The sequence below is a fragment of the Passer montanus genome, unplaced genomic scaffold (genome assembly GCF_014805655.1).
Source record: "Passer montanus isolate IOZ18808 unplaced genomic scaffold, ASM1480565v1 scaffold6, whole genome shotgun sequence".
NCBI lineage: Eukaryota > Metazoa > Chordata > Aves > Passeriformes > Passeridae > Passer > Passer montanus.
Genome location: NW_024371037.1, coordinates 14,441,677 through 14,453,876, shown reverse-complemented (window position 1 = coordinate 14,453,876; position 12,200 = coordinate 14,441,677). Strand labels below are relative to the sequence as shown.

Below are 12,200 nucleotides of genomic sequence, written 5' to 3'. Positions count from 1 at the left end.
ACCAGCTCAGATTATGCAAGAAACATTTGGTGGGGAGAAGAACAGACAGATTGTGTACACATGGGGATGAATTTGGTGTTGAAGTCCTGCCCTGTTTGACGAGCTCCTGCCTGAAGAACCAGCTAGGGTTAGCGGCCCAGATGGTTGTGAAATTGCATTGCAGGTATTTCCAGAGAGCTGTCTAATGATCAGGTGGTGGTATATACATTGGCATCTATTCATCAGTGCTTCCCATTTTGGAGGAAATCTGTATGGTAGGGGTTGTGGGGTTTTTTTAATCTCACCTTTAATGGAAAGGGAGTCTTCCCAGCTGCTCATATTATTTTACTGCAAGTCAATGAAACCTCAGTGCTAGAAGAAACACGAAACACTTTTGGAGATGCAATTCAGAATGCTTCTTGGGAAATTCTTTCGGTTCATGGTGTTGCAAGCACAAAATGTGAACTACTGTCAAAACTGAGCTGATGTGCTGAACAGAATACATCTGAAGGCTGGCTCACTGACGCAAAGGTCAAGCAAGGCTCATGCAGCATTGGTTGTAATATTACAGGTGTTTTAAATTCAACAAATTCTGGTTTCACTGTAGCCTGTCAAATCTTAAACTATTTCAAGATTCTCCAAATCTCTTAACACCTCCTATCAGTATTCTTGTTTTACAGCTAGAATGCTAAGTTTCACTATGCCAGATAAAAATCTCTTAACACCTCCTATCAGTATTCTTGTTTTACAGCTAGAATGAAGTTTCACTATGCCAGATAAGATCCTTTATCTGAAAATGCCGACCAAGCTTTATAAAAAAACTCTATAAGTTCACATGCAAATCTTGAATTATATGTAAAATAGTGTGATTAAATTATGATTTAGGTCCATGAGACACACAATTTTGATTCCTCTGATTTTGTGCTGTATAAAGGAGAAGTTTCTCATCACTTCATACTGTGCAAACTTGGTAAATGAGAAATAGCACCCTGTACAAATACAAAAATATATTTTCAGTGCCAGTCTTTTCTTTGTGAAGGATCAAGTGGTATTTGGTTTCTTCAAATACAGTATGCATACTAGTTTTAGAAAGAACAAAGAAAGCACAGGTATGCAAAATGCCCAGCAGATATTTGAACTGCTTCATAACAGACGCAGTGCAGAGATGAAAGGTGTAGTGCAGCTGGTATAAGGGAGTGACATGGTAGATACCAGTGACACCTAGGTTAAAACCAGCAGTGTGCTGCTTGGACTTCAGAGATTTGACCTGATGGCTGCTCTTGCAGCATGGCTGTACAGTATCTGAGGTATTTCCTGTATGTAGCATTTTGAGACTATAGTTACCAGCTGTGGAGTATTATGATGGACATTTATTGAGATTCTGGGAGTGGGGAGCATTCAGGTACCTCAAATTGCAAACCACAGTTAAAAACCTCATCTCTTCAGAGGCCGCAAACAAAGCAGATACTTATACTCACTGAGCACCTCTCTGTTTGTTCTGGCAACTTATCAATGCTAATGTAATACAGTATACAACAAGGAAAGAGAGGAAAGGCTGAGGCTCAGTACTGGCTTTGTTAACTGAGCTGCAGACTTCCATGTTCTCAGGCTGTGCTGCTGACACAGAGATCTCCCTGCCCAGCCCAGCAGCCTCCGGAACAGAAGAGACTTTTCTCATCCCACCTATTGAAGATCCTCCATATGGGTCTGAATGTGGATCTTGAAAGTGTGTTCTTAAAGTCAGGCAGAGGACCTTCCTTGATACCTAAGAAGAGGCTGTTGATTTCCTTCTAAGCTCTTGGACTTTTAAAATGTATCGCAATGCAGATTTTTGCAGTCTGTATCAGGCACAGCCACAGTCATGTTTTACTGCATGTGAATAACTGTGAGCTTGTGAATGTGAAAGGCCAGCTAGCTCCTCCATGGGCCTCATATAACATTGTTAAAAGCTGGATTTGCTGATCACAGGTATGTCAGCACTTAAACTTTAATTGTACATGTTTACAGTATAAAACGGTTTTCTGAAAGTTACCTTGTTTTTATCGATCCTTTGTCAAACAGGAAATAATTGTTATGATCTGCTGAGAACAGGGCTGCTTTAAGGCACAAAACTGCATTACTAACTTCAGTGTCAGAACAGTAATACAAAGGTCAAATGTCACTCCTGAGCTGCAGTAATACATCAGATTTGTTTTATCTGCTGTGATTTACTAGTACTGGGTTTTAAATACCAGTTGCCATCACTGTAGCCACACAGCTCCTCTGATGAATGTATGTGCTGCAGTCAAAAGACTGACATAAATTAAGTACATTCACATGCTTCAGCACCCTCTACCAACTAGACTGTTACTGATTTTCACATACTAGAAGGAAAGACAAACCAATTTCATGATGATAGCTGTAAATCCAGTGCCTTTAGAAAGGAATAGAGAGGCATTAGAGTCAAATTAACTTACGACTCAGCTTTCAACCACAGGGAGACCTACAGAGAAAAAAGCCCCTACAGAGAAAGGTTCACAGTGGATGAAATTCTTGTGGACTGAGGAAGTCTTTAAATGAGTGTGCTTCTAAGCTATGTACCTGGTGACTGCTGCTCACCTTTACTGTAAGGTAAACTGGGATAGTCAAACCTGGGTCTGAAATTCCCCCATGCAGACTTGTACCAAAATTCACGGCCAGAGAATGGCAACTCTTTGTTTTTATATTGGTTGTAATTCTGAGCACTGAAGATGAGCATGGTGGACAGGGATGTTAGAAGGTAACATCTCTATAGTGATCTTCCAGTGCTTTCTAAAGCACAAAGAAATGCCACTTTTTATTAGCATCCAACCCTTGAGGCATTCTTCAGTTTTTTCCAAGTAATTTTTATTTACAGGTCAATATTTGGATGCAGGTAGCAGAACATGCATGTGTATTGTGCAGTGAAGACTGTTTAAATTTGTTTCTGTTTTGCAGTCATGGGTTTAGATAAGAGCTAAACTATGAGTGACATTAGCCACTTAATCTACCATGGAAACATCAGCACATACAAGAGTCAGAATTTAAGATACACTATCAATACCATTTAGTGCATTATGAAAGGAACAAAATGAATTTTCAGACACTGGGAGCATCTCTGTTGCATTCTTCATCATTCTGAAAAAATGGAAACATGATGAGGAAATCACTGATGTGCAAAAGCCAGTTCTAATAATTGGAAAAAAAATAATTGGACTATACAAAAATGTCAGTATTCTGGGATTATCCTGCAATGCTTCATGGAATAAGGTCTGAAGAACAACGGAGATATTTTTAATTCTTAAATTTATTTGGTTGGCAAGAAAGTTTAATGGAAACAGATTGTTTCACAAATGGAAATTATACAATTACTTGCCTATTTTGTTGCACATAACTGGAAGTCAATCCTGATTTTCTGATTTTCCATTAATTTACAGAATTTTTTTCTCCTAAATTAATATTTGGATATAAAAGTGATGGATCCTCAAACTCTAAAGCTTTTGGTAGTAGCACACGATTTAACATTATCAAATTATCCTAACCATTTATGCTGCTGTGTTGGAGGAAATCGTGCAGGAGATGAAGTATTCCCCTGTGCAGAAAGCAACCACCACTGTATTTCTGTTTGAGGCATCGGTGGCCACAGAGAAAAGCATGCCCTTTTCAGCCCACTGCTCAGTTGTTTCCTCAATCGCAAGAGGAAGCAAAGCGATGCCAGCAATATAGGAAGGCTTTTGTTTTACCAACATGCCTCGCTTCAGCCAAAGGCAAAACTGAAATATAACACTAATGAGGATGAATGACTGTGGATAACACTTCGGTGCACTGTTCCTGCTGTGCCACCCACTATCTGATTTTCTCTGTTTTCACATTTCTGTACAGCAAAACGTTCCCAGGGTTTAGCACTTTGGCTGAGGTGCGAGTTTTTTGTGTGACCTGCTCCGTTTGCGAGGTTTTCCACCTGACCCTCAGCTGCACCCTTGGGACGTCCTGCCAGCTGCGGCTTCGGCTGTTTCGGAGTCACCATGCAATTCGCTGTGGTTCCTTGCCACCAGCCAGGACCATGGGAGCACGGCCGCCTCCCGGGGGAGCACGGCCGCCTCCCACGCTGTCAGCCCCGTGCGCGGGGCCCCGGGGAGCGGGGCGGGCCGCAGCCGCTCCGGAGGATCTCCCTGCCGGCAGCCGCTCGAGGCGGTGGCCCCGCCGTGTCTGTCACCGCGGCCCGCGGGCAGGGGGCTGCCGTGTGTGTGTCGGTTCGCGGCGGTGCCCCGGCACCGCTTGTCTCCCCAGCGAAGGCGCGGCCGCCCCGCTGCAGCGCTTGGGAGCAGCAGCGTCCCCTCGCTGCCTGGGAGGCACGCACCGCCTGCGGGATGCTGTGCTCCGCGGCTGCGGCCACACCGGATGGCCGCGTTAGTGCTACCGCTATAAGTGCTGCTACATCTTCTGTGAACGCAGCCAGATGCAGGCAGTGTGGGTATCCCCCTCTGGTTCTGTCTGTTTGCTCAGAGCCTTCCTTTGCTCTCTTTGGAGCTGTGTTTTGTTTCCAGAATTTCCCCCAAATCTGCCCATGAATGCTGCTATTTCATCATGTGTTTGTGGTATCTTACTGCATAAGGAACTGCAGCCAGTAACTTCTTCAGGGCAAGCACAATGTAACCCATTGCTTTTCTACTATACCTGGCACAGCAGGGACCAGATGCAAATTGTGACCTCTCACAGCTTCTAGCTGCAAAAGTACAGCAGCCATCTACGTGATAGGAGATATCTGAGGATATTTGCAGTTACAGGCATGTAACTAAAGTGTTGTTTCTCTGGTCTGCATAAATGCTTCTTTGACATCTTTCTCTGCTGGGTTTCTCAAGTCCAAATTTAGTATCATTATTAAATAATCATCAGCATGTTACTCCTTATTCTTCAGCCTGAGCTCCTGCGTTACTGTCAGCAACCATCAAGATCATGAAAGGCCAGTAAAGAGCATTTAGTGGTAAAAAAGTCAAGAATATTAAAAATAAATCTGTGTTGATTATATCTACTTGTTCAAATGTCTCAGGCTCTGAATGCAAAGAGGTTTTGTTGTATGCACAGCCAGCAGCACCACCCTGCTGCTAGGAAAATGTGATTTCTTTAAAATATCTGACAGCTTTCATATTTTTATTTGCAATGGAGTTTGTAATCATTACTGTAAAACCTAAGACCTGTGTCAGCATGTGGACTGGGAAAGAGACTTATTGCTACTCCCAGCTCAGCTCTTAGGCTGAAATGCTATTTGGACCAGAATTCTGACTTAATTTTCACAGTCTTTTTCTTTAGGCGTTTCTACTGAAATCAGTGAAGCCATTACAACCATAAAAGAGCATTCAAAATGAATACAAATACTAGATTTTATAGGACACATATGAAAGCCCTCAGAAATCAGTAAGAAGTATGAAGTGAATGTAAAAGTCTGGCATAGGCCCTGCAGTTAAATGAGCTGATCAACATCAATGCCCCTCTTCAGTGTTAAGAAATATTCTGCAGGTAGATATATATGTAGAAATGGGGGAAAACATTTTCTTTAGGTAAAATACTTTATTGATAGTATACAGATGTACCAAGGTTTAACAGGTTGAATCTTACTTTCAACTATGTTGTACCTATATTTCAGCTTCTGTAAGGCTTTCCACAAGGTCCCATTTGACATCCTTATCTCCAAATTGGACAGACATAGGTTTGGAGGCTGGTCTATTTGGTGGTTAAGGAATTGGCTGGTGGGATGCATCCAGGGGATTGTGAGCAGTGGCTCTCATGTCCAGGTGGAGGCCAGTGACATGTCCCTCAAGGTTCTGCATGCTGAAGACTACTTGTCAAGGGATTAGAGTTTAGCAAGTATTTGGCGGCATAATCCTACATTTGAGAATTTTTAAGTAGCTTTGTACTTTATTGGAATCTCTCCTAAAACAGTGAATGAAATCAGAGTCACTCATCATGTTTGCTGCATTACTAATTGATAAACCAGTTCCTTCAGATGATGCCATTCCATTTAATGAGTTGCTGATGATCCCCATTGACTGCATCTGTATTGAAAACAGGAAAAGAAGTTCAACTTCTAACTTCACATGCAACAAATCTTGAAAATACTACTGCAGAAGACAACTGAGGTCTCACTCCATTGGGCAGTGCTATTTCAGATATTTCACATAATTACTGGAGATATATGTAAAGATTCTTATGTAGAATAACATTGTCTTTTTATCCTAATGGTATCTCTGCAACTTTTAAACTAGACTGAAATTTCTTGATACACTGGTAATGAACACTTCATCTGAGTTTAAGTAGAGGAACCTATTTGGCAATCCTTATTTCCTCTTGAAGAATTAGAGCAAATCAATCTTGAGATTTTTTTAGCCATTTATTTTGATGCTTTCTGTGAAGGGACGCTCCTAACATGAGCGTCCACCAGTGCTGTTTATTTAACCTGGTGAATTCTACAGACTGTGATCACCTCTCAGAGTAGGTGCTTCACAACATAAACAACTTTAGAATTTTCCTAATTTTAAACAGAACAACATAGATGGAAAATATGGAATGCATTAATTTTTGTAATTATAACTCTACCCCATGTAGAAATATCCATGGTACAGAGAAATCAATACTCCAGAGATTTCCTTCTTAGTAATAGCTTCAAAGGTGTTTTAGAAAAAATAAAGTATGTAAATACACCAAAAGAGTATTACTAGTTTAGAGTTTGCTTCGGCTACAGAATGAAGCAAAGGTCGAGCTTTGAGGTTGAAGACTTCTGAGCTTTAAGGCCTTTTTAATCCAGAACCATGGCTGCATTCGGATGATGGAGTTTCTATTTGTAACTCTGAATTACCCTAAAGAAGGATGCAGTTTATAGTAGGGTAAAACTCAGCCTATTCTAGTGATGAGCTTCTTACTGTTTTAAAGCTTGTGTTCCCCACCTGTGTTCATACAGTTAAAGGTGATCTGCTAGTGTAAGATACTAGTTTATTAATCACTTTTTTTTTTAGTGAAGCAGACTCCCTGGCAGTGTAGCCATTTTAGAGAATGAGGACATAGATTTCATTTGTTCAGCCAAAACCACAGTTAATTTTAGATATAAATGAACAAAAAATGCGAAGGTCAGGACTTCTAGCTAGTAATGAGAAGATAGAAATGGAAACAGCAAAGACTTTTTATATTATATATAAATCATCCAATGATTTACATATAATCTGCCATAATTTGGAATGGAGTTTCGAAATTGTTTTGTGACTAACATCAGACTTAAGCAATGCCACTGTTCTCTTGAAGAACTTATCCCAGCATAAAATTATTGCCTTAGGAAGGAGCTCTTTGCATCAGACAGCAGTGATACTTGAATCGCATAGAATGTAAATACAAATAAAACTTAACACAATTATTAAGCATTTTTATGGTCTACCCACATAATCTCTCCTGGCCTGGAAAACTCAAGTCATTACTGGCTCATATATGAAGATACAAAAGGCTCTAGCATTTGTATTCATGTGTGTTGTTCATATATGTCATATTAATAAAATGTTGCCTCACAGATATGGACTCCTATAATACCGTGTACATATCTGCCAATCTATAGCTAAGTCACATCCTCTGACAGAAAGATACCTTGTTAAAGTATCTTTAACAAAGTCCTGCACTTTACTGAATAAGAGCCTCCAAACCCAAGTGGGAGCAGACATTGCCTCCTCCTGGAAGTCACCCATGCCACATAACTGACATAAATAAAAGCTACATTGAAAATTTTACCTTTTCTGTTACTTTCTCGACTCCAGTCTTCAGCTCATGTACCATATTGCTGATTTGCTTAGCTTTGCTAAGGCTGTCATCAGGTAGCTCTTGATGGTGCTCAATATGCTGGTTAAAGTGGGAAAGTGGTTCTTTCCAGGCTTGCAGAAGTTTCAGTATCACGTGAGTTAGTTCTTCTCTCTTATAAATTGAAACAGTGGAGAATGTGTCTGTTACTTTGCAGCAGATCATATGAATACTCTTAGTCTCATGGTGAAATCTCAGTGGGATCAAGGTTTACATCTGCAATTCACTACTAAAACACCACTCTGTCTCTGGTTATTTGTATATATATATTAACACCCAGAAGTTGTATTTGTCATGTTTTCAGCTAATACGAGCAGGGCCTCATCTGCCATTGCCCTTCCAGAGGACCTTCTAGAAGGACGTCCTGGGGGAAGCTCCTCACTCCATCACAACCAAAAGCCAAAATGTTAGCATTTGTCTTTGTCTGTCTCCTAGAGGCAAAAGTTTCTCCCACTAGTTTGTTCCCAACATCACAAGTTGCTTTTTCTCTGTATGAACAAACTCTTCCTACTCTTCTCTAAACTAATAATGATTTTTTTCTCTTTGCCATCACAACTGTGATGTAAACAAATTTGCTGTTCTTTCCCCCTTACCTAACTACCGATTCAGAGAAAACTGTTATATCTTTCTCCTGATCGCTTTTTGTACTTTGCAGTGATACTGATTAATGTGACTTCTTTGCCACACACACAAGTTTCTAAGTTTCTGTTCCACAGAGTTTGTCTCAACAAAATCAAAGGATGTCTGTCAGTCATTCTGACAAAGTACTACTGCAATATCCTTATTTGAACTAGTGTTTATGATCCAATTTTAGGTACCATATACAGATTTAAAATTCAACTAATTTAAGATTTATATGCAATACCTCTGCGATGTGCACCTGTTTGGGGTCAAAACTTAGCAGCATCTTTCTTCCAGATTGTTGATGAAGCTCCGGAAGCATAAAACCCTCTCTGCCTATCTCCAGCCCGACTGGAGTGGGGGACCCTTACAGCATGATGCATGAGACATTTTGGGGTTCTGACAGGACAGAGGGTGTATTCCCCTTTCTCCAGGGTGGGGAGAAAGAAGGCGGTGTGAGCCGCAGAGTCCTTTCCCGTCTCCCAAGCCTCTCGGTACCCCCTTTTGCCCTGTCTCTGTCCGCCGGCGCCGCGTTTGCCCTTACCGGGATTTTTTGGGCGTATTCTTTGCCGTTGGGGGTCAGCATCCCCGACGTGTGGCACTTCCGAGCGGGCCTTCCCAGCTCGTTGTCGCGGGGAGGAAAGTGTTTTTCCTGCGGGGAAGAACACCTAAACGAGCACCGAGAGCACCACCACCCCCTACATCCCCTCACCTTTTCCCCCATCCCGCCCGCCGGCCGCCGCTCCCCGCTCCCAGGGCGGAGCAAGCCCAGCTCCGGGCGGGGCCGGCCCGGCACTCACCAGCTCGGCGTAGAGCGCCGTGGAGAGGCTGTGGATCCTGCCCGAGTGCCGGATCACCCGGTCGAAGAGATCGGCCACGGTCAGGGGGTGACAGCCGGCGTCCCCCGGAGCGCAGACCAGCAGCCACAGCAGCGCCAGCGCCGCAATCCCGTCTGCGGAGAGGGCGGCGGCGTCGGGCGCGGAGTGTCGGGGTGTGCCCGACCGCCCCCAGCCCGCCGCCCGCCGCTCACCTGCTCGCCCCGCCGCCCGGGCCGGGGCCGCGGCCATGGCGCTGCGGAGCCCCTGGCGGCACGGAGCGGCTGCGATCGGCCCGCGGTGCCCCGCAGCTCCTATATATGCCGGGATCTCACGGGGGGGACGGCTGTCTCCCCTGACGTGCGCAGCCCGCGGGCGCCGTGAGCCAGCCCGCCCGGAGCGGGCTCGCTGCTCGGCGGGCGGAGGGAGCGTCCGACGGGACAGACTGCCCTCGGCAACCCTCCGGGCCCGGCAGGAATCGGACTGACTCCCGGGCTCGGTGGTGGGGCTGCTACCGACCCCCAGAGCCGCCCGCCCGTCACAGCCCTCCCGTGGGCAGAGGGGCGGCTCCGGGCCCCGCACAGAAGTGTCGGGGTCGGGTCCGTCCCAGCGCATCCGAGGGGTAAGGGTGGGAGAAGGGAGACCAGGAAAATAAATTGCTTATGTTCGTGGTAATGGGGTTTACAAAAGGGCAGGAATGGGCAAAATGAGGGGTAGGAGAGAAGCTGGTCTGGTGACATTCATCTCTTAGCCGTCTTTTCAAATCACAGTGTTATGATCAGATCTGCTGTTCCTGCTCCATTGCAGGTGGTGAGAGGTAAGACTGCTGAAGATGTAATAGCTGGTGAATGTGTGTTTGGTGGTGCAAATATACCTCAGGATGGTTGATCCCTTGAGGCTAAATGCTCAGGGAGCAGCGCAGCAAAGGACAGGATTCCCTAAAGGGATGCAAGTCCTGCATACATGGTTGGTGTCCTCTATTTTGCGGCACAAGATCCTGAGCACCCTTAGGACGTATAAGAAAAGTTGAGATGCTGGTCATGAGGAAAATTAGTTGACTCTGCCCTTCTTACTGGGGTTTTTCACTGCCAAGGGAAACGTCTGCTTAGAAATGAGGATACATGTGACATGATATTATTTTTTCTCCCCAACCATTATGCTGGAGTTATGTATCTGTTTTCTAGCCCCTGAATCCTGATTTCATTTATGGAAAATGGAAGGAATATACCTCTGCCAGAATGATGAAGATCATCCCTCTCCCCACCTTTTAAGGACAGCTGGGTGACTAGAACTCATTCTGGAGGCAGAAGACATGAGTTTGACTGGTTCTTGACCAAGGTGAAATGGAGCTCTGTCACCTACATTCTGGGTGGGTACTAAAAAAAAAAGTGGTAGAAAACAAGTAGAGGTAGCTACTTCTCCAGCCTGATCTTAAAAGTAATTGTCTGCCACTGCTTCTGCATAAAGTCAAGAGGCATTTCCACAGGACTCATGTTTTGACAGGCTGGTAGCTCAATGAGTCTATAGGATAATTTTAACCCCTCATTTTTTAGAGCTTCTAAAATTAATTTTAAAAGCAGTTTACTAAGATGTGCCTAATGAATAAAATAATGAGGTGATTTCAGTGTTTAGTGCTGCTGAGCCAGTTCTTACTGGGGACCATACCAATATGGCAATAGCTCTGAGTTGTTTGCTAGCTGATAAACTGCTTAATGGCTTGTGGGCCAGCTTGGAATATTAATACTAATTAATAGTTAGGGTTGGAATATTAATACTAATTAATTCTAATAATTATCATAAAACAAGCAATCATGCATATGACAGGATCTGAAAGCCATTGGTAGTCTGCATATGGGAAACACATGGATCGCTGACTTTTTTTTTTTGGCCAATAGCCATTTTCTTTTCTTTTTCATGTGTCTTGGAGAAATCCTGATATACGCATATCTTAAAAAGGTTCCTTAAAATATTAAGTTTTTAAGTTCTGAAGGAGCAATGAACTTGAACTCTGGAAAATGTAAATTACTTGAACAGCAACTCTGCCCCTTACAGCTTGCCAAAGATTTATAGTGCAAGATCAGCTGGAGTTCATTATGTATTCAAGAATCACTCCTGAATTTACATCAGGAAGGAGTAAAAGCTGGAATGAAAAGCTTTGTTTCAATCAAATACTGTCTACTATCGATTTGAACCTTTTTCTTTAATAACAGGCACATTTTACAGCTCAAGAAGGGACACGTCACACACTTCTGCTCTGAAAGTTGGCAATACAAGCTCTTGAATAAAACAAGATGAAAACTACGTAATCTGGATCTTAAAAGGGAAATTAAGCTACCTGCTTAAAGGAGTAAACCACTTTCAGAAGGCTGTATCTCAGATCTGTGTTTTTTCTGACTTCTGTAAACAGAATCACTTCATGTAGAATTGTTTGATTTTTCTCTTCTTCTCTGCTCTTCTGTCTCTTCTCTATGGAAACAGCTATCCAATTCAATTCTCTCTGCTTTCATACAGTAATCAACTTGCTGATTTTCTTGATTTGATTGTGTTGATTTGTGTTGCTCTTGATTGTTGCAATCTTGAGACCCCAAAGGCATAGACAATACAAAGTAAGTAAAAACACATAGTATTTTTCATTAGATCTACTGTTCTACTGATATAGCTGGGAAAATGGAAAAAAATGTTTTTAGGAAATGTGAGCTTTTTCAGAGTGAAGCTGAAAAACTGTCTGCTTGATCAACTGTCTATTTTTAAAAAAAATACATTGTTTGCAAACCTCATCTTGCTCTGGGTTATATATTTCTTGCCTTTATATCTTTCTACTGGTCCTTCCTTTCACTCTTCACAGTACAAACAATTTTTAGTCCTCTCATCTTAAAGCAACTGGTTCTTGTCTCCAATTGTCACTCTGGGCAAAATCCTTCCCTATCCTCCGTCTCATTAAATAACTTCACTCAC

At 42.9% G+C, this 12,200-nt stretch overlaps 1 protein-coding gene across 2 annotated transcripts; it reads right to left on the bottom strand.

Moving 5' to 3' along the window:
- Window positions 1-5,572: 5,572 nt before the first annotated feature.
- On the bottom strand, window positions 5,573-9,604 carry LOC120510749 (prolactin-like). 2 transcript variants are annotated; one of them, XM_039726904.1, is made up of 5 exons: window positions 9,461-9,604; window positions 9,231-9,382; window positions 8,975-9,082; window positions 7,744-7,923; window positions 5,573-6,029 (listed from the first exon to the last, which is right to left on the bottom strand). In XM_039726904.1, the coding sequence occupies exons 1-5, from the start codon at window positions 9,495-9,497 to the stop codon at window positions 5,835-5,837; spliced, it is 672 nt and encodes a 223-aa protein (XP_039582838.1). In that variant the 5' UTR covers window positions 9,498-9,604; the 3' UTR covers window positions 5,573-5,834. The 2 variants fall into 2 exon arrangements, with proteins under 2 accessions (XP_039582838.1, XP_039582837.1); XM_039726903.1 differs by having other exon boundaries at window positions 9,231-9,604.
- Window positions 9,605-12,200: the final 2,596 nt, after the last annotated feature.

Excerpts from the sequence above, each read along its gene's own strand:
- LOC120510749 (XM_039726903.1), bottom strand. The coding sequence starts at position 9,497 with ATGGCCGCGGCCCCGGCCCGGGCGGCGGGGCGAGCAGGTGAGCGGCGG. Across the intron at positions 7,924-8,974 it reads AATACGCCCAAAAAATCCCG|AGAGAAGAACTAACTCACGT; the intron begins GTAAGGGCAAAC and ends TCAATTTATAAG. Across the intron at positions 6,030-7,743 it reads TCGAGAAAGTAACAGAAAAG|ATGCAGTCAATGGGGATCAT; the intron begins GTAAAATTTTCA and ends TTTTCAATACAG.